This window comes from Macrosteles quadrilineatus, unplaced genomic scaffold, assembly GCF_028750875.1.
Source record: "Macrosteles quadrilineatus isolate MER2022 unplaced genomic scaffold, UCM_ALF_1.0 Scaffold_6__1_contigs__length_79288215, whole genome shotgun sequence".
NCBI classification, from domain to species: Eukaryota; Metazoa; Arthropoda; class Insecta; order Hemiptera; family Cicadellidae; genus Macrosteles; species Macrosteles quadrilineatus.
The window spans coordinates 32996711-33019214 of NW_026542599.1; the positions used below are offsets into that span (position 1 = coordinate 32996711).

Sequence of the window (22504 nt, forward strand, 5' to 3'; positions counted from 1 at the left end):
TGTGTTTCAATTGAACAAAAACTGTTCAATTTACAATTATATTAAAGTTATTGTCACGACCAAACACACTATAATCCATAAGGCTGGATTGGTCGTGAAAAAACCCGCGATGGTCGTGAAACTTTGGTCGTGAAATTACGTGTTATTTGGCTCTGTTCTGGCGGTAGCCCTGCACCTCATGTTCGAGGATACAAAGTGGACTTCTAGGTTAATCTAGCAATTGAAATATCTTATAAACAAAAATTAACACCATGTCTACTTCATCGAATGACTACGTACGGTCATGGACACACCAAAATTACAAAAAACACAATCTTTCCTTTATTAATCTTGTAATTCCTCCTTTCAACTCGAAACGACCGGCACTACAATCTTGACGTACACCCTGAACTAGTATCTAAAACCAACTGACTCCATCGACGCCAGGCTTGCCACTGTCGTGCTCCAAAGTTGAAAATTTTTCCCAAATGGTCGTGACGCCAAATCAAGGGACAGACTTATTTTGTCATGGTAGTCAGTTTGCAATGACAATAAAATTATAATATGCTCCTTTTTTGTAAGTTTAATAACCATTGATGACATAAAAATATGGCTTTATATATTTCGGCATGAATAATTAATTAGTCTAAAAACAGCGTGAAAGTTGGAAAATGTACCCTAGGGACACGTCATGGTCGTGAATTTCAAGACTTTAAAAATACAAAAAAAATACCTAGAACCTATTTAAAACTAAATAAATGTGTGTAACATGTTGCCCCATCCCAAAAAATATAAAAACACATAATAATAAACTACAAATCCAGTATCTACGAAGTAAAAGGCCAGGGACATGAAAACGTACGTTTTTAAATTTTCACTCAACTATTTTGGTTCAACCATCTACAAGAAATAATAAGTATCTTATTCAAATACTTCTTCCATCAGAAATACATGGTTTTTGTGGATTTCAAGAATATCAGTTATATTGACATTAGGGGATATAGGCTTTGCATATGTATTATTTTGCAAATTTACATGTAGGTATATATCTTATGGAAGTATTTGAATAAGATATTTATTATATCTTGGTTTTTGTTTATTTCAACAAAGTTACATCATATAGGTACTTTTCTTGAAGGAAATTTAATCTTCTTTAATTTGCTAATTTAGTACTGCATACAAAAAGTTGATAGTTTTCGAGTTATTTACAAAAAAAAACTAAACAAGGGACCAGTAGAGCCCCCTAGCCCCCTTAGCTCCACTCCCACCGGTCGGTACTTTTAGTATGTTGTTTAGGGACCTTTCCTCTACAACTGTACAAAATTTGGCTTAGGCCTAAACATAAATTTTTTCTCATATTTGGTATTTGTTTTGTCTTCTTTGCCTGGACTTTAAGTCCTACCTTAATACTTAATAATACCATAGATAAAACATACTTCCTTAGTATAAATAATAGTAATAAATAATAAATAATAATAATAAATAATAAATAAATAATAGTAATAAATAAATAGTATAAATAAAAAATACTTTCTTATTAAATGGCGACCATACAAAGTAGGTTTTTTAAGCCAAGTATGTTGCCATCTTGTTACTGTTTCTCATTTTCGTTTTGTTTGTTAATAATTCATTGTTATTCACTCAATTATTGTATTACTAGTAAGCAAGTCTTGTATGTTATTTCATAAAACTGTACTAAATTATCAAAATGGAACCGTTTTTGGGATGCAAAATAAAAATAAGTAACGTCAGGGGCGGCTCCAGAGGGTATAAGTCTTGACCTTCCAAAGTTTTGGCAGATATTTAAAATTTATGTAATTACAATTACTAATTACAACTGATGTAATGACTAACCATGTTCATTCTTTACCATGTGTATAGAAAATATAGATGTCCTCAAAAAGCATTAACTATATTTTGCATTTAAATTTAAAAATTGCCCACCCCCGTGAAATCTCTCCAAACCCCCCATTCCTCAATCAAACTCCTTCTCGATCCTTGTCAGGCCTACCCAAAAAAATTATTACTGGAGCCTCCCCTGCATAACGTTGTGACAGAAATAGAAAATTCACAGAAATTACCCATATTGAAACAGAATATTACACGTTTAGGGAAAAATACTGTTGGTAATATTTGGCCAAAAGGTCAAAGGTCTCGCTCAGCTGGTCATAGTCAAAGTTCATATGATTGCATTAGGTATCTGTTGCAGTAATCAGTTAAACAAGGCAAAACAAATATAAATAAACTTCCTTATTGAATGTGTGAGGAGATAATATTGTCTACTATATTCTCAAACCTGTAGACTATCTGTAAACATATTAAATAATAGACTGGAAGTATTAAAACTTTAATAAATTGATCGAAAACTCAATAAATGTAAACATTAAATTAGTGAAGTATCCTTTATCAATACCACCGATACTAGTGATTCTTGGACAATGGTATAGGTATAGAGAATGGATCGTCAAAAGTCTATACCAATACCCAACGCATCTGTGAAGTTAGCGCAATTTGAAAACTACCACTATTTTCGCAATCGCGCAAGACGACAATGACGCTTTTGTTACCGTGGAAGTCCATGATGATGTCTACACGGCCGTGGGAGATAATCATAATTTGGCCGCGATTGTGGAAGACGACGATAATTTCTACACGACCGCATGATGTTTAAGATTTTGCCACCATTGTGCTTAACGATTCTGTGACCGAAAGAGTCGATGATGATTTCTATTCTACACACTCGCAGGAAATGATCAGAATATTGCCGCGTTTGCGGAAGCTGATGATGTTTCCGTTACCGCGAGGTGTATTCAGGATTTTGCCCTGACCGCGGGAGACGGGAGAAGATGATGACCACGCTACCAAAGGAAATGATCAGAATTTTGCCGTGATCATAATGTCTACCGACCGTGAAGACAATAATGATGTCTAGACGACCGTTATATTTGTGACTTGGTGCATTCGCGGGATACATTGGATAAGGTTTCCATAACCGCAGAGTTATTTATGACATAGTATAGAGTGTATTTATTGATTGTTTATAGTTCTGCAAATAGTTACAGAACACCTTCTAATACAGAAGTAAGAAGGTATAAAACGCACAGTTATTAGACAAATAATTATATTTTAATAAAAAAAAAAAACAATTTTTTACTACAAAGAACACAATTTAACAACACAATGTCTTAACTACGGTATTTAGTTTACTTCAAAAAGGCAAAAAAAAAACTCTTTAAACCTAAATAAAAGTTGTCTTTAAGGGTTGTTTGTTGTATGAAAATTACAGTACGGTAAGTAAATTGTGGCACAAAGAGAAGTAAAAAAAACAAAACGTTAAAGTAGAATAAAAACAAAAACTACCCTAAAATTTGGTTGAAGCCTCAAGTTTAAAACTAACCTTTAATCTTAAATTATTTGAGATAACAACCAACAACTAAAGCTGCTTAAATGTACCTATTCTATAGTGTAAGTATGGCAAATATTTTATTAACCATTTAATACAAAAATTACAACTTTTAGTAGAACGTTGAACATAAAATGACAAAACTATTAACAGTAAAGTTAACAGTTAAAATAGAATGTAAAGAAATCATCAGGACAAAACTTAGACTATAGAATGACATCAAAAGTAAAGTAACTTGCATTTTAATTTTAAAAAACTAAATTTTTGTACAAAGTTTCAGCTCAAAATCATCATCAAATTTATAGACATGGAAGACTAGACATACTGATACTCAATGAGTTACTGTATCAACGTGAAACTTATCAAGTTTAATTTGCAATGAAACAAACTTGTGTCTTGAAAGATTTATTACCCAGTAACAGAAAATGTTTGTTAAAAAAAGTTGTTTTGTTAAATATTCTTAAATCAAATTTGTTATTTGATGAATAGTAATTCATTGTAAATTGAAATATATTTCTTCCAAATGAGCAAAAAGTAGCTTGTTTTAAATAAACACTCTTAATTAAAGTATGTTTTATTAGTCGTCTGAAAAAACCTACACTTTTACAAATCGTACATTATAAATCAATTATTCTTTCCGTCACATGTATAAAGCCTTCAGGAAAATAACAGTGGTCAAATAGTAAGCGTAAAATATTTTACAACCATTTGAATGTCCTAAATAATTTTACAACCCTATTAATTACAAAGGTACACATCTTAAAACTACTTATTATTAAGTCACAGTTAACAACTACTTATTTAAACAGGGTGTAGTAGAGTCTAAAATATCAGTACTATTTGGAATTTCCAGTCAAAAAACTAATGAAAAATTAATATTTCCAATAGTTAGATTGACATAATCTTTCATGATGTTTGTCTAATTTAAGGCAACTACAATTGTCAATGTTTACAATTTACAAGTAATTATCACAAACTAACCCTTTGATCAAAAAGGTTAGGGCTTTCATTGAGTCATTAATAGTGGTAACTTACAAATAATTTCTTCATCTAGGTTCTAGAACACCCTGTTGAACTTGTTGGAGCCTGAGGTAAATTTTGCTACCAATGTTCTTTGAGAGTTTTGAAAAAAGTTGGGTTTCAAATTGGCCCAAAATACTTTGAACTATCAAACTTACTACACCTTAATGTGAAGCAAAACCCTACATTTTTCCAATTTGTTGTGCTTTTCAACACTTGGCAACACTGGTTTTACGAAGACTAGAAGCTGTGCTTTATTCATCTGGTTTCACAGCCTTGTATTCCTTGTGTTTGGACAATACTAATGACAATTAATTAGTGGAAGAGCACATTGTAAATTAACAAGCGAATCTAAAACATTACCTCTAGTGACTTGCGAATATTACACAAAAAAAGAAATAGACTAACTTAGGCCTGAGAACAAAATTTTATCTAAGAAAATAAATCCAGTTATTTTACAGCAGACAAGTTTAAAACACAAATAAATAGAGATGTTTTACAGAGTGAAGAAGACCTCTTGTAGGAGCGAAATATCATATAAATTGTGTTTCCAACTGTTTGTATGCTACCTCAACTAACTGGATATATTTTCTCGGATCAATTGTTTTTGTTAATTGCATATGCATTCCTTCTTCCTTAATGTATTCATAAGACAGGTGCTCTTTCTTCTAAAAGTAACTTTAAGTGACTTTGCATTATCTGTAGGAAGGGTGAAAAGGAAAGCCAAGTAGCTAGTTGTTAAGAATTTAAAAAATCAACTATTTTACCTAAGAAAATTAAGAGTCCAGGGGCTGATAAGATATACTAAAGGTCAAAATACATTAAACTGATGTTTCATCGTAATATAGGTTTTCTTCAAAGGGTAGGTTGAAGTTAATTGACATTTTCTCAATCTAATCCCTGAAGAAGTCTACAAGGATAAAAATCAGTGTTATGTTTCATGACTTTTTATTGTGTAACTATTTTATTAGAGCCTGGATTTTATTTATTTGGATAAGATAGCAAAACTCCCCCTTTTCAAAATAATTTGAGTATTTTATGATTTGTTACTAAACAAGACTCAATTTGAAGAATCATCTTGAAACTCTGGCTACATAAGGCAATAAACTTACGGACTCCAACACATTAACAACTATGAACACATGTCATTACGAAAAAATAAATATCAGTTCTGTACAAAGGCACTAAATTGATCAGCCGACTATCTGCGACTGCGTCGGCTCATCTGAGGGGAAGGGGAAAAGTTAGGGTCTCCATAGACGGGCTCTTCATCAGAAAACGGCTGACGGTAGAGGAACGGCCTCTGCTCGGAAAAATGTGGCGACGGAGACCCGTTGATCATGGTAGTAGCAGTGGGAGTGCTGTTGGCTGTAAGATAAAAATATTTTTACAGAATTTTGATGGGTTTTGGTATATTTGTAACAGTATAATATCACTTGTTTTATTCTTGAAGGAGTGATTATTTAATGGAGAACGAATTTGTTTATTTACAAAATGTAAAATTATGAAAAAAGAGAGAGTATGTACAGTTGTTTACTAGTAGAGAAACACAAACATCTACAGCTATCCTAAACACAGGTGAACCATATTCAAGAAATGAAACTTCCCTAATACACGTGGACCTATACCTGTGTTCTGTATGTAATTAGAACTAATAATAAATGTATTTGTAAAAGTACAATTTTAACCAACTTTATTCAACACAAATTAAAAACAAAGTGAAGAAGTAAACATTATAACCAGCTGGTGATAGTTATAAAATAAATAATCAATAAGTAAAGATAGACATTTAGGATGTAACACTTCCCCTTCTTAAGTGAGCTTCATAAATTGAGTCTATCCACAGGTTTATGTGTCCTTTTTGAACGTCTCACTGTAATAGCGGGAGTTGGTGCCACTGGATCCAGCTACTAGGAGGTCACGAATTGTGGATATTTATAGGGATGCACTGTGGATGCGATGCTCCCTGGTGTGGATTAACGTCCGCACTAGTGAGTACTACGACTATCCGCAGTACTATCCTGATAATTAGACCAATTCGTAAATTACAAGGAAATATGTGGTTCGGATTCCACTATAAACTGTAGGTCCCTTAGTTGCCATTAGCTGTATGGGCTATTAATTAACAGCTGTGTCTAAGGAACATGTCGGCCTTAGTCACTAACAAGACTACAAGATCGCACTACTCATCCTACACTCATCCTTCACTCATATTTGGGTTAAAATACGCACATAGTGGCGTCCCCATCTTAACTAATTGATAATTGATAATTGATTGGAACATCTGATATGTTGTGATCGTTGGCCTCTGGAACATCTGATATGTTGTGATCGTTGGCCTCTGGAACATCTGGTATGTTGTGATCATTTGTTATGTGGTTTTCGGTTGGTATGTTGTGATCATTTGTTGCGTGGTTTTCGGTTGGTTCCTCTCTGACTCCTCCAAAATGGACTCCTCCAAAATTTGTTGGTATGAATACTTGATTTTGCTCATTCCTTAATGAAAACTCACACAAGTTTCGCCCTGAACGTCTAATTTGGTCTTGATGACGTCTGATTGTGCCACTGCTTGTGGATATTTCATAATTTCTTGGTCCTTCTTTTCTATTGATCTTTCCAAAGCCCCATTTGTTGCAGGTCCCATATAGGCGGTAAGCAACAGGGTCTTGAGCTTTAAATGATTTTTGCCTGTCAGAATATGATTTTGAGTCAAAATTTTGGTCCATTTTTGGTGACAAATCAGGATACAATAAGTCAAGTCTTGATCGAATTTGACGTCCAATAAAGAGATGTGAAGGAGACTGTCCTGTAGTACTATGTGGAGCTCTTCGATAGGCCATTAAATATCTCTGTAATTTCAACTCAATTGAGCCTTCCTCAAAGTGCATGGCTCTGATAGTATCTTTCAAGTCTTGTACATAGCGTTCTACTTGGCCATTAGTTGCAGGATGGTAAGGTGCTGATCTCTTGTGTCTAATTCCGTTAGATTGAAGAAATTTTTCAAACTCTAACGAAACAAATTGCCTTCTGTTGTCTGACACTAATATGTCAGGGATTCCAAAAGAGCAAAAGAATTTCCGCAAAGCCTCAATGGTTTTATGTGAATTTATAGTTGTAAGTGTTACAATCTCTGGCCATTTACTGTAGGCATCCACAATTAGGAGAAAATAATGGCCATAAAATGGTCCTGCAAAATCAACATGAACTCTTTGCATAGGCCTTGAAGGATATTCCCAGTGGTGAACTGGTGCTTTGGGTGCTTCATGTTGTACTCGTTGACATCCCAAACAATTTAAGGTCATATTCTCAATGTCTGCATCAATTTTAGGCCACCAAACATACGAACGAGCTAGTCCCTTCATGCGAACTATACCCACATGAGCCTCATGAAGTTCTTTCAAAATTCTTGGACGAAGTTGTTTGGGAATCACCACACGATTCCCTTTTAATAAGCATCCAAGCTGAATTGACCATTCTTGTTCGTTAGAAGACATCGGGTGATGTATTGGCTCCCCTCTGATTAGTGATTGATAAATATCTCTAAGATCTGGATCAGATTGTGTATTTTTTGCTATTTCTTCAGCTGTGACAGGTAAAGTATAGATTTGTTCTATTTCATGAACATTGGCTGAGTCAATAACAGCAGCTTCTTCAACATTTTTAGGTAGTCTTGAAAGTGCATCAGCATTAACATTATCTTTGGTTGATTTATACTTTATGTCAAATGAAAATGCCTGAAGGAATATAGCATAATGTTGTAGTCTTGTTGCGGCCATAAGTGGTATTCCATTTTTCGGTCCAAATATTGATACCAGGGGTTTGTGGTCTGTAACTAGGGTGAAATGACGTCCATAAAGGTATTGGTAAAAGTGTTTAACTCCAAAATAAATTGCCAGGGCTTCTTTTTGTATGACACTGTACTGTTTTTGTGTTTGTGATAGTGTTTTGGAAGCAAATGCAACAGGTCTTTCGTTTCCATCCGGAAACACATGAGAAAGAATTGCCGAAATTCCAGATTGACTAGCATCTGTTGCTAGAATGAGTGGTAAGTGTGGGTCAAAATGGCATAGTATATTCTCTGACATCATTTCCTCCTTCACCAATTGAAAATCTCGTTCACATTCTTCAGTCCAATTAAAAGGTACATTAGCTCTTGTGAGATTAATAATAGCTTGCATCTTTTCACTTAAGTTTGGAATAAACTTTCGATAGTAACTTATCAACCCAAGGATTTGTCTAACTTCTTTCACATTACTTGGTCTCTTCAGGTTTCTTATTGCTTCAGTAATATGTTTACTTTTACTTATTCCCTTTGACGAGACATGGTAACCAAGAAAGTCAATCTCTGGTACAAGGAATTGAGATTTAGAAACATTAATGTGTAAATCGTTGTCTTTGAACCGATTTAATACAGCACGGAGTCTTTTCAAATGTTCTTCCTCACTGTGGGCTGTTATTTTGACATCGTCAAAGAAAACATCAACACCATCAATACCTTGTAGAATATTTTCCATTGCTGATTGCCAAATAGCAGGTGCACTTGCAATTCCGAATGGTAGACGATTTACTCGATATAGACCTTTGTGTGTATTGATTGTGAGCAATTCTCTGTATTCTTCTTTCACTGGCATGTGTAGGTAAGCTTCGGATATATCAATCTTTGTAAATTTAGTCGAATTACCCATTCTGGCCAAAATATCATCAATGCGGGGCATGTTGTGTTCTGGTATTACCAAATGGGGATTGAGGGTTACTTTGTAGTCTCCACACAGTCTGATATTCCCATTTGCCTTCATAATCGGTATAACTGGAGTAGCCCAAGAACTCTGATTCACCTTTGTAATTATACCTTCTTTTTCTAGTCTGTCGATTTCTGCACTAACTTTTGGTAACAAAGCATAAGGTAGTGGTCTAGCTTTTTTAAAAACTGGTGTAGTGTCAGGCTTTAAGTTAAGAAGTGCTTCTCCCCCTTTGAAACTTCCAACTCTTGGTTCAAATATGGATTTAAATTCCATTAAAATATCGTGTACTTTGGGATTTGAGTGTTTAACTCTATTCAAGTCAGCTCCGTGAACGTTATTTATGTCTGACCAATTTATTTTAATCGATCTCAGCCATTCCCTACCAAATATCGTATCTCTATTACCATCGACTATATACAATGGAAGATATTTGGTTTGGTTACCGTAACCAACCTGAACAATGGTTTTACCCAATGGAACAAATTCATTTTTGTTGAAATCTCTTAATATTATGTCTGGATTCATTAAAGGTCTGTGTTTTGGAAAAAACTTGGAAAAGTTACTTTTTGACATCAAAGATACCCCTGCTCCTGTATCTAGTTCAAACGGAATAGTTTTCCAATTTATTTTTATGTTTAACATTATTTTCCTAAATTTATCTTCTGATGTATTCATAGAACAAATGTCAATAACATTAGTTTCCTTATAGAGGGATCTAACAGAATTGTTCATATTTTGTTGTAGAAATATTTCACTTTGATCTTCAAACGAGTCTGTTATTTGTTTTACATTTCTTGAAGTAGTGTTAAATGTAGTCTTATTTTGTCTTTGCAATTTGATAGGTGCATTAGGATTCCTAAAACAAATCTTTGCTAGATGCCCTATTTTTTTACAGAAGTTACATGTTGTATTTTTGTGTTTGCATTCAGATATGTATTCATGTAACTCTCCACAACGGTAACATTGTTTAAGATTGGTACTGTTTTTAGGTTTTTGAAAACTTTTCTGTTGTACAACATTTAAGTTAACCGGCAATTCATTGTTTTCATGATTGAATTTTGATTGGATTGTTATTGAATCGTTTTGAGCCTTTTCAATTACTTGAGCCATGTCTACAGCTTTTTCAAAACTCAAATCACTGTCACTTAGAGTAATTAACCTTGCCTGTATTTTTTCATCCCTTAGCCCGAGTATGAATTGGTTTCTCAGGGCTTTTGACAGAAATGTGCCAAAATTACAATATCTAGACAACTTTCTAAGATCCAATGAAAATTCAGAAACGTTTTCTCCTTCATATTGGTGTCTACAATGAAATTTGAATGTCTCTGATACTTCATTTGGTTTTGGTGTAAAATGTGAATTAAGAGTTTGAACTAATTCAGCATAGGATTTAGTTATAGGTGATACAGGATGCAATATATCCCTAAGTTTACTGTAAGTGTCTGATCCAATACAGTGAAGTAACGTAATTTTCTTTTTGTCTTCCGAAATGTTGTTATAAATGAATGATATCTCTAGTCTTTCCATATACATTTCCCATGTTTCATATCTTTCATTAAAGGGTCCAATCAATGCTGAGTTAATCATTTGAATGTTTTGAGATGTATTTGAATTACTTGTACTCACCTCCATCGTCGCCAAATTGTTCTGTATGTAATTAGAACTAATAATAAATGTATTTGTAAAAGTACAATTTTAACCAACTTTATTCAACACAAATTAAAAACAAAGTGAAGAAGTAAACATTATAACCAGCTGGTGATAGTTATAAAATAAATAATCAATAAGTAAAGATAGACATTTAGGATGTAACAACCTGCATTACAACCATTTATTGCCAGATAAATTTAAACAATTGGGAGCGAGTGTCTTAAATGTCAGAACTGGATCAATATTGGATTATTATTGCAGAAGACTTTAAGCGGAAACTTGTTTGTATATTTGATGTTTTCAAATGTTTTTGTAGCTAGGCCTATGTCATTAGTTTAAGTATTTGTTGTATGCATGGGTTTAGATTCAAGACATTATAAATTGCCAAGACACCCGCTCCTGCTGTAAGCAGTTGATGTAACATTTTTGTGTCAATAAATGATCTGTATCCCTTAATTACGGAGAACTTTCTTGCAGCCGATAAACAAAGATGGTAAAATAAAAATGTATTAGTGCTGTTTTTATTGGTTTGTTTATTGCAATTAAATCATTTTAACTTTCTTTCAGAGAAACCCAGTTTTACAGTTTAAATTATAAAAACTAAGTTTCAATTTCAGGGATAATGTTTAAACAAAATGTCAATTGTAAAGGTCAAGAACTGGCAGTTAAAAATATTAATTTAATTTACAGTTTAAATTGGGCATCTAGTCATTAGAAAACATCCTTTTCAGCTTAAATGGTATAAGTATAAGGGAAAACTCTGGAAAACACAATATTGTGGGGATATAAAAGAGTGGTTTGGCCATATTCCAATCAAAATTAACATCAACAGATACTATTCAATGTACACGTTATTGCTGGTTATACTGAGGAAAAATGCACTTACCATAGACAGCAGGAGGTGGTGCTAGTACTCGTACCCAGCTGAATACACTTGCTGAAAAAACCCAAAACATGAGAGTCATTGTTTGTTCCAAAACAACATTTTGCAACAGCATTTTGTAGACAGTAAAGTTTTAATTAGTCAGATGTCAAACCTTAATCTTAAATCTACTAAATCTTAAAAACAATAAAAATTTTTTGTTTCCATTGCTTGAATCCAAGCAAAAACCTTGATAAACCAAATAATACAATCTAATCACACAAACAATAACTCCTACCCTAGTTATATAAGCAAACAGTAAAGCACTACTCATTAAATTAACCCTAAAATAATAGAAACAAAATTTTGTCAACACTAGCGCCCAGTGTCACCATACATGAACTAGACTCAAAAAATGAGCTTCAAAATTTACAATGGGATGAGAAGTCTACTTGTGTTGGTTAGTCTATGTCCGAACTTAGGTGAAAAGAATATAGCAATTGATACTCACAGTACCAGATGACCAGAAAGATGACAATAAGAGAGATGATGGTGGAAGTTGTTCCCCACAGTTTCTCTAGCTCCAACACCCACTTGGAGGCTGGTCTTGCCAAGCAAGGTGAAGCTAAACCTCCCCTCACATTCATGTGTACAGGCACCTGTTGAACCAGATGAAAATATTCTTAATCTCGTCTAGGGGTGTGCGAAGCAGCAAAAAATTTTCGATTCGAAGCAACGATTCGATTCAAAAGATTTTCGATTCGATTCGATGCAACTCGATTCGAAGCAATACGGTATTTTTCTATTCATAATTGTCAATTGAGTGGATTAACAATAATTAAAATGTATCACATTTGTGTAATACAAATTTTTGTTGATGTGGTATTAGGCCTATTTCATACTTAACATATGAATTTTAGGTGAAAAAATATTTATTTTCAATCATATGTATTAGAATAACTGCTGGAAATACCAGTGAGCTGCTTTACTTGCCTATTTCATAATTTTTACTTGAATTGGCTCAACTGCAAGAAAGAAGAAAATATTTTTTTTATCAAGACATTCATTCTCATTTTAATAACTGTTTAAATAACTAAATAGGTGCCGGTAGCTAAATTACAACAAATTTGAATGGAACTTAATATAAAAAGACCATTAAGAAATAAATTTACATATCACAAGTTTAGGGCCTGTGGACCGGCTTCAGGACTGCAAGCAAGAAGAAAATAAAAATAATATGTTTCCACCATGCAATATGTATCATTCATTCCCTGCCTCCTAACCTCCTTAGTATAATAACCTCACATTTACATTATTTGTTACATCATCATAAATAAAGAATTATTATTGGCATCAGTAGGCCTACAGCTTTACCTAGGCATTATTTTTATAGGGCCTAAAATAGTAATAGGCTAGAAGCAACATGTCAAGTGGAGAACTCATTGAAGAAAAGATATTGTGTAAACTAATTTCCTATAAAACTCAAAAACAGTAAATAACATACAAACATTGTTTATGGTATAATTAATAAGGACTAAAAAAATGCATATCATGTCATACAGTAGTATAGACCTACTGCAAGAGATTAAAATCCTAAAACAACTGATTTTGATAGCTAATGAATGAAAAGAATTAAAAATCCATAAAATAAAGCCAAACAATATCACAACTAATTAGGTACCCGAAAAGTAACTCTTAAATAATATATAGAAGTTTAAAATAATATTAAATCAAGAGACAAGAAAGTTAAATGCTATCTTCTAGCCTAGTGCCCTTGGCAACACAGGTCAATGTTTTTTTTAACTACCCTCAATGTTTTTGGAACAGCAGGGCCTTTTTCTCTTAAGGAAGGGTAGTAGTATGTCAACAAAAACAATGAATCAGTCTCACCAGCCAGGCCCGGGCAACGATGTGTGAATTCAAGGTCATAGACCCTCCCCCTCCCCTCTTACACCACCCGGTTGCTACCCAGTTGCTTCAATTGCTGACAAAATGCAAGTGATGAAACAAGGGAGTAGAGACAAAGAAATATATTTCTTTATTCAAAAACACAAAACTGTTAGAGATTATTTTCAAAGAAATTAATTCAATGTAATTTGTGAGTTGTAAATATTGTATTGGATCTTAGAAATATATTTTTTTAACCCCATCTAACCAAGATACAGATCTGTTCACTATATCAGATATTTCTTTTGTTTATAATTTATTATGTAAAATAATAAAATATATTTTTAATTAGGTATTGAATAAACAATAAATGATTATACTAGTATGTCTGGATAAATAGTCTTTCTATTCTTTTGACTTTGTTTTCTTTGCACTGTTAGTGTTGCGTCACGGCTTTTGTCTTGTTACTCTTATCAGTAGACGACTAGACCTGGCTCTGGCTAGTGGCAGTGCGGCAATTGCTCTGTTGTGTCTTTATTCTTAAAGGTCGTGAGCCAACTTAATTTTTAATTCTCATTTGAACATTTTAATTCCTCTGTAATAATAGATATAATAATATAAGAGTGTTTCTTTGGAAATAAATTATTCTTTTTTTTTCTTTTGCCCCAACAAAAATTCGGGGACGGGGACCGGCAGACACCTAACAAAAATACCAAATCAAATCAAATCAAATCAAATCTTTTTATTGTCTTTCAGCTCTACAAAAGCAATTGACATTGTCAAATGGCATCTTATCATTAAAGCATTAAACATAGTCATAATAAATAACAGGAAGCTTGATCTTAAATAAACTATTTAAAAACTTATATCTAAAACCTCCAAGGACAAGAACTTATCTACAGAGTAAAAACATTTTAATTTTAACCATGAATCAAGGACTGTTTTGAATTTTTTTATTGGAACCGTTACTGCAGAAGGGGGCAATTTATTAAAAAATTGTATACTAAGATATTTGTAGCTATTGTGTGTAAGTGTAAGTCTTGTAAGTGGTAAGTTGAGATGATGGCTATTTCTTGTGTAATGTTTATGTATGTCAGATCGGATGCTATACTGGTCTATATTCTCTTTTACGTATAATAAGCAATTTAAAATGTATAAAGATGGAAGGGTTAGGATATTTAGGGCCTTAAAATCTGCTTTGCAATCTTCCCTGGGCATTGTTCCTCTAATGCACCTGACTGCTTTCCTTTGCCATTTGAAAACGGTTTTGGCTCCTACAGAGTTACCCCATAAGAGAACACCATATTGTAGGTGAGAATGGAAAAATGCGTAGTAACAATTTAGAATAATTTGTTCACTTACATTGTTCTTTAATTTGTTAAATAAAAATACAGTTCTAGCCAATTTACTACATAAAAAGTTTGTATGCTCAATCCAGTTCAGCTTCTGATCAATATGGATTCCTAGCAATTTTACTGATTTATTCTCATTAGAATTTATTCTAAGGTTAAAATGAATTTCTTCTGTTTTTGAGTTATTAATCCTTAATTCATTTCCCCGAAACCACTCTTCAGCCAACTTTAACACCCCATCCCGTTCTTCAAGTGCTTTGTTCAGATTTTGACCACTTGTGAGGAATGTAGTATCATCAGCATAAAGAGTGGTTTTACAGGGAACAAAACAAGGCAAATCATTAATAAATACAATAAAAAGTAGAGGCCCAAGGACTGATCCTTGAGGTATGCCAATTTTGATTTTTAACATATTAGATCTTGAATTATTTACCTGCACCAGCTGGAAACGGTTCACTAAATATGAGCTTAACAGATTTAATGATTTTTCAACTACTCCGTAAAAAGCCAATTTTTTAATAAGAATTTCATGAGAGACTGAGTCAAAAGCTTTAGCCAAATCAATTAATGTTGCAGACATATTAATTTTACCATCACAACCATTAAAAATATCTGTGATTATATTTTCCAAGGCCTTGATTGTGGACAAATTTGATCTAAAACCAAACTGACTATCACAGAACAAGTTATTTTTTTCAAAATATGAATAAATTTGTTGGTGTAGACAGTGTTCTAATATTTTAGAAAGAATTGGGATTAGAGATATCGGTCTGTAATTATTTGGATCAGTTTTTTCCCCTTTTTTGAAGATTGGTATTGTAACTGATATTTTAAGACATTCTGGAAAAATTTCTTGTTCAATCATCATATTATATAGAATGGTAAGTGGATATATCAAAAGAGGGCCTATCTTTTTGATTACATAATTGGAGAAGCCATAATAGTCTTCAGCCTTAGAACTACTTAGTCTATTAATGGACTCTATAATATTTAATTGGGAGATTGGAGACCATTGGAATTTAGTATCAACCTTTCTTGAAGTTGAGAGTAGAGCAATAGGATCCCTTGCACTTTGTCTGTTAAGTGAACTGTTATTATTCAGTGGTAAAAAAGCAGAATTTACAAAACTATAATTTAAAACATTTATATCAACTGGAACAGAATTTTCCATCTTAGAATCATTGATTTCATTCTTTATTACATTCCAAGCAGCCCTAACTTTATTTTTTGAATTTGCAATGTACTCATCATTAACCTTGCGCTTAGACAATTGTATTTCATGTCTATAAATTTTTCTCAGTCTTAAATAATTTAATCTATTTTGTTCACTCAAGTGAGACTTGTCCTTATATATGAGAAGCATTATTCTTATCCCTTGGAGGCGATCAGTGTACCACTTAGAGCTATGTTGAGATGCTTGCTTGATATTGTCTTTATTGTTTAATTTAGTAACAATGGGACAGTTTGAATCAAAAATTAATTTTAAATTGTCAATAAAATAATCAAAACATGCATTTATATTATTATTAAAGGGATACAATTCATATGACCAGTCAACCATATTTAAATCATTTTGAAATGAATTAATAGCTTTGTCACTTAATATACGAAATTTAACCTCTTTCCTGCTCTTATTGAAAAAACTACTCATCTTTAACCACAATCCATCATGATCAGATAGACCTAAGTTAATACAATCAAAAGTAAAGTCTGTGTTTGTTAAGTTACTAATTATATTGTCTAGACATGCTTCATATCTGGTCGGTTTTGAGTTGTGACAACAACAATTAAATGACTTTAACATATTTAAAAACTCATTTACATTTTTTTTCTTTTCTCTAATGTCAAAATTTATGTCTCCTGTGATAATTATTTTACAGTGTTTGTATTTTGATAGTTCCAATAACATGCATTCAAACTTATCAATAAACATTTCTTCACTAGTAGCTGGAATCCTATATACAGAAATAATTATAGTTCTATACTGTTTTAAGATTATTCCACATGCTTCAAAAACTGTTTCAATACAAATTTTACTTAAATCAATTGTTTCATATTCCAAATCTAAGCTTTTTTTTAAATATATGGCAGTGCCTCCTCTAATTGTGTTAACTCTACAGTAAGCAACTGCTAACCTAAAATTAAAGGGAACAGACAAGTCAACATTAAAATCTTTCAACCAGTGCTCATTAACACATAATATGGAGCAGTTTAAAATATCTAAACAATATTGCAGCTCATTTAATTTGTTTTGAATTGATCTTATATTAATGTGTAACAACATGAGATCATTTCTATCACAACTTGGGATGTCATTTATTTTAGGATGGTTATTAAGAATTTTGTTTATCGAGCTATCAGTTGAGGCTTTATATTCTGTAAAAAATTGTTGTTGTGACCAGCTATTCTACCACTTAGTATACTATTTACAAAATCTTCACTTTTTTCATCACCACTAGAGGCCTTATTTGCATTTTCACTACACTGTGTTGCGGAGTCAGAGGTCAAGGAAGTAAGTTGAGTCACCTGGTCTGCTGTAGTGTTGAGTAGATCACCCTTGTCTTGTTGCTGGTTGTCCTGCGTCGATATTCTTCCTTCTGTAACAGTCCGTGGTTGAGGTTGTGCCTGCTTCGGGTCCAGAGGGAAAGATGCAGAGGATGTTTTGTTCACAGACTGAGTCTCGGATGATTTGTTGGTTTTATGGTGAGATGATTCCGTTGCAATGGCCTGTGTGAGGTTCCTTACAAACTCAGAATATGGCTTTGTGTTCTTCTGTTTACTTGAAATGTACTTCTTTGAGATGACAATAATAACTGATGCAGCAGTGGAGCTTTGGAATTCAACTATATATTTTGCAAAGTGTTGTGGTAAGACACGGTCCCTTGAGCATCCCAATGGAGAACAGATGAGGGTCTTGAATTTTTGTTTTTTAAATTCTTGTATCAACTGCTGAAATGCTTTATTATATAGCTCATAATTGGTGTCGCTGGGTTTTCCGTAGAATTTTGACTTTGTAACCAAACCAAATACACTAGCTCCACTTTTATGTTTTTGTAGCGTTAAGTTTGAGTTGCAGTAGTCAGCAGTTGTTGGCTTCCCAAAAAGCTCCTTGAACGGAACCGCCACTCCAGCACTCATATTTTTGTCGTGATCAAGATCAGCTGATATGCAATGGGCGAAAACTATGTCCTTATTATTTATATGATCTTTAATAACATTTGTCATGTCTGCTTCTAGTAGTTTAATTGTAGGATCACTGGTGATTGAAACTGCATTGTCAGGATTTGGTAGACAAGGTGGTGCTGAATATGAAGTTGCATTCTGCTGTGGTTGCTGTGGTTCTGCTGTGGGATCTCCAGGAACTTTTGGTAGTTTTTTATCTCCGTGATACCAATTTTTTAGGGCATTTATTATGAGGAACGCAATTTTTGACTTGCCACGGCCATTAAGGTGCAGTCCGTGCGTTGTAAAATGGAAGCGCCGAAAATCATCCAGATCTATTACAGAGAGATTGTCCATTTTGTAACTCAACTCTCTAAAATATTTATTCATTAGCAGTATATCTAAGTTGTCCGGATCATTTTGTGCTTTGTCATATCTAATAGGGATTGTACAAAGGAAAACTGGCCTATGTTTGCAGACTGATTGTAATTTTTCTTCTAGTTCTTTATACAAAGTTGGTAAGGTGCCGTTCAGACTATCATTGGTGCCCCCTAATATAATCAGAGGGTTGTCTTTATCAATAGTAGTTGACTCGAGTACTTGTAGAAGAGTGGTGTTAGCTCTGACATAGCCAAAAGTATTTATTTTTTCAGAACTGAATTTTTGAATTTTCCAGGCTATATGTTTACCCTGGCTGTCTGCACAAAGTGTTGTCTTGACATTTGGGCAAATATCAGTTTCAGATATCGTGGTTTTTGTGTTGTGTGCTTTATTTACATATTGTAGGGTATTTTGCTTTCCTAGTGTACTCTCATGATTTCTTCTTCTCCTCTTCATGTTAGCAGGAGGGACAGTGGGCTTCTGTGTACAGTTCATTGGAGTTTTATTTTCTTGTTCAAGTGTATGGAGGATATCATATCTGTTTTTTATAGGTAAAGTAGGATTATGGTTTGTTTCGAAACTGAGATGTTTTGATTTAGTTTGTACTTGAGTCCAGCTATTTTGCGACAAAGCATTTTTGATTTCTGTGTTGCTTTTTTCAATGACCAAGGTATTTAATTTTGTATCCTTCTGAATCATTAGAGAAAAAAGTAATTTGTCACTAACTGTTGAGGGGCTAAGAAGAATATATGCTAATTGTGCACGCTTTTGAATAACTTCCTGTTCTGTCAGCTTCTTATTCTGAATGGAATTAATGTTCAAGAATCCAGTAGTAACTACGTCATTTACTATTGACTCAACAACCCAACAACAGTAGATACCACAATCATAACTATTAGGCTGTTGTGGGCTTTTTAATGACAGAAAGCTAGCTGTTGGTGCTTTACCACCCACATACTCTGACAGTCTCTGAGCAACTTTTTTTGCTGAATGAAGATTGTAGTTACCAAGAGAGTCTGCATGGTAAAATTTATTTTCATCTCTGTCGAAGATCAAAACACTCCAGTGTGATCCACTGCCTTCTCTACTTACTTCCTCCGAGTCATTTATTGGCATGATAGTTATCTTTCTTTCTGTAACTTTTAGAGGATCTAAAAAAGTATGAAAGTCTTGGCTATTCTTTACCGCATGCACTATCAACGGGTTTATTATAATACATGAGTTTGGAATTAGGAATTTATTACTTAGCATATCGAAGTATGGTTGGAGAGACAGATCTGAGAGCCAGTTGGTGCCTAATAACTCTGTCATAATCATTGTTTTGTTTAGCAACAGACTGTCAGTTTGGGCTCCCTTCGATTCGCTAATTTTTATACTCTCTTGCACATGTGAAACAAGATCATCGGTTGAAGTTGCATATTCAGACGTATCAGGTACACACTGTACAGAAAAATCTGTCATATCTGGTACTATTTTTTTCGGTAGATAGTCTGGGACAGGAAAAATCTCATTTGTGTATTTCATCAGACGAGTATCCGACTCAATGGAGTGATCAAGCACACATTTTAATTGCTCTTTTAAAGTTTCATTTTGTTTAACTAAATGCATGTTTTTTCCTTGTAATTCCAAAACAGTAGGGGATGCTAATTCTTGTGATTTATCAGTAATATCCAGGGGGGACTCAGATGGTGTAATGAATAACTGAGGAGTGGATGTCTCGAAGAAATTCTTTTCATTAGATACTATACGGGCAGGGGACTCCTGGGTAGAAGAGGTTTTTGGAGATAACAGTGATCTCATAGTGACAGGATGAGGCCCAGAGTGTTTAATGTTAGATGCAATAATTGCTGACTTAGCTGAGTCAGTTTTTATTACTGCATTACAGTTTCTTCCAAGGCAACGCCATGTCAAATCACCATTTTTCGCCACATAATTTTGTCTATATTTATAATTGTTAAAAATAAGATTATCCTTTCCACTTTTTGTTTCCTCAATTTTAAACTCCATCTTTGTAGTCAAGACAATGTTTTTCTATACAACAAAAATATAAGTCGTAAACAAAACATGCATTGGTTAAAATAAAAGTATGACAGGTATGAAAATATATAACAAAGATAATAATGAATGAATTATTATGATAATGATAATGAATCTCTTCAATGTGTAAACAGATAAAATATTATATTCTTCACAAATATGATCTCAACAGGTGTAATATCTGGGTTTGTTGCTCCAATATTGTTATTGCTCCAAAGGTCAGGTCTTGGTGATAAGCTGGTCGGCTGCAAAAACGCCTTGGGTCAGATGTATCAGGTGGGCAGGGGGTGGGGTGGGGATCCAAACAGGAAAATACTGTTTGTGTCAAGTAGTCTGTAAGTTGTTTCCTGTTTATCTTGGTGTGATTAAGTTCTTTACTTTGTAATGGTCATTTTTATTCATTTTAAAACAGTGGTCAAGTTGTAAAATTATTGATAACTGGTAAATAATAATGAAAGTTACAAGATTGTGCTCCCAGTGTCCTTTTCAACAATATATTTGGTTGGTGTTTAAAACATGTGCTATTGGCTAGGAGAAATGTGAGTATTTTTGTAAGTCCTTTTAGCTGTACAATTTTAAAAGCTTTTTGAAATTTTATAACTTCACTTGGATAAAGATACTTTACCTATAATTTAAAACTGTAGTTTAGTCACACACTTTTAAAATACACTGTAAAAACTCAAATATAATGGCTCATAAAGAATCACAACCATATTGTTTTGAAACTGCAGACGACCTTTTTCTAACCAAATGAATCAGTCTATAACATTAATCTTACTAGTTAAGTATTAAGTAACCATTTTTCAGACTTATTTTTAAAATGATTTTGGAGTAACCTACCTTGTTTTGGCTAGGTTCACAGTAGTAAAATATTTCACACACTGCTTTCATCAAGACAAAAAACAAACCTCTAATCATTTGCAATGTCAAAACAAAAAAATATAAAACAATTAAAGCTATATTTAATGCAAAGAATGTATTAAATAAGAACGCCTTCGTAAAGGAAACGCAACAGCAACGCGCTCCTGTATTGCGGGTATTGCATTGACTTTCTGCAGGCGTTTTTCGTATATGGATACTGACTCCCTCGTGAATCGAATCGTTTTTTGACCACCACTGAATCGAATCGCGATTCGATGCATCGAATCGAATCGAATCGAAATTTCGATGCATTTTCGATGCATCGCACACCCCTAATCTCGTCCTAAATGTTTGAATTCATCAAGAGGTTTTTAATACAGTTTTTCGGGAGGTATGATAAAATAACTAAATAGCTTCAGAACTTTTTTGGACAAAAATATTGCAAAATTATTACCATTGAAGATGTTTGCAGTCATTGGATAGTATAAAACGTCACAATCAAGAATACAAACTTAACCCTCATTGCTAGAACAGTGTTTACACCTTACTGTAACAATCATATCAAGCAACTACTTAGGAACTATAATAATTTTGCCTACAACTTACAGTAATGTTTTGGCCAGTGAGCGGAGAGAACACGTACAGATACAGTTGCCTCTCAGGGCTAAGAGCGTTGACAGTTACTTGGAAAACCACAGTATTGGCGTCTGGACGCTTTGCCTCGACCACGGACAGGTAAGATCCATCGGAGGAAGAAAACACCTGTACATACACAATGATTTGATTGAGATCAAAGCTAAGCCTTTAGATAAAAATGAATAATATGCACAAACATTCTCAAGTTCAGACACTGATGTAGACATACCTGTACATGAGCCAGCACCTGAGGTACTCCTATGACAGACAACAACACCCAGCTCTGATGATCCGTCAGTAATAACTCCTGCGTAGGGAGGTATACTGAGGGTAGGAACGGTATCACTAGAGGTTCAGACACTGATGTAGACATACCTGTACATGAGCCAGCACCTGAGGTACTCCTATGACAGACAACAACACCCAGCTCTGATGATCTGTCAGTAACAACTCCTGCGTAGGGAGGTATACCGAGGGTAGGAACGGTATCACTAGAGGTTCAGACACTGATGTAGACATACCTGTACATGAG

General features: G+C 33.7%; 1 protein-coding gene across 1 annotated transcript; it reads right to left on the reverse strand.

Moving 5' to 3' along the window:
- Positions 1-3099: 3099 nt before the first annotated feature.
- Positions 3100-22501, reverse strand: LOC128997444 (uncharacterized). Its single transcript, XM_054423081.1, has 6 exons — positions 22494-22501; positions 22202-22463; positions 21943-22098; positions 12168-12315; positions 11681-11731; positions 3100-5770 (listed from the first exon to the last, which is right to left on the reverse strand). The coding sequence occupies exons 1-6, from the start codon at positions 22499-22501 to the stop codon at positions 5604-5606; spliced, it is 792 nt and encodes a 263-aa protein (XP_054279056.1). The 3' UTR covers positions 3100-5603.
- Between the last annotated feature and the right edge of the window lie 3 nt (positions 22502-22504).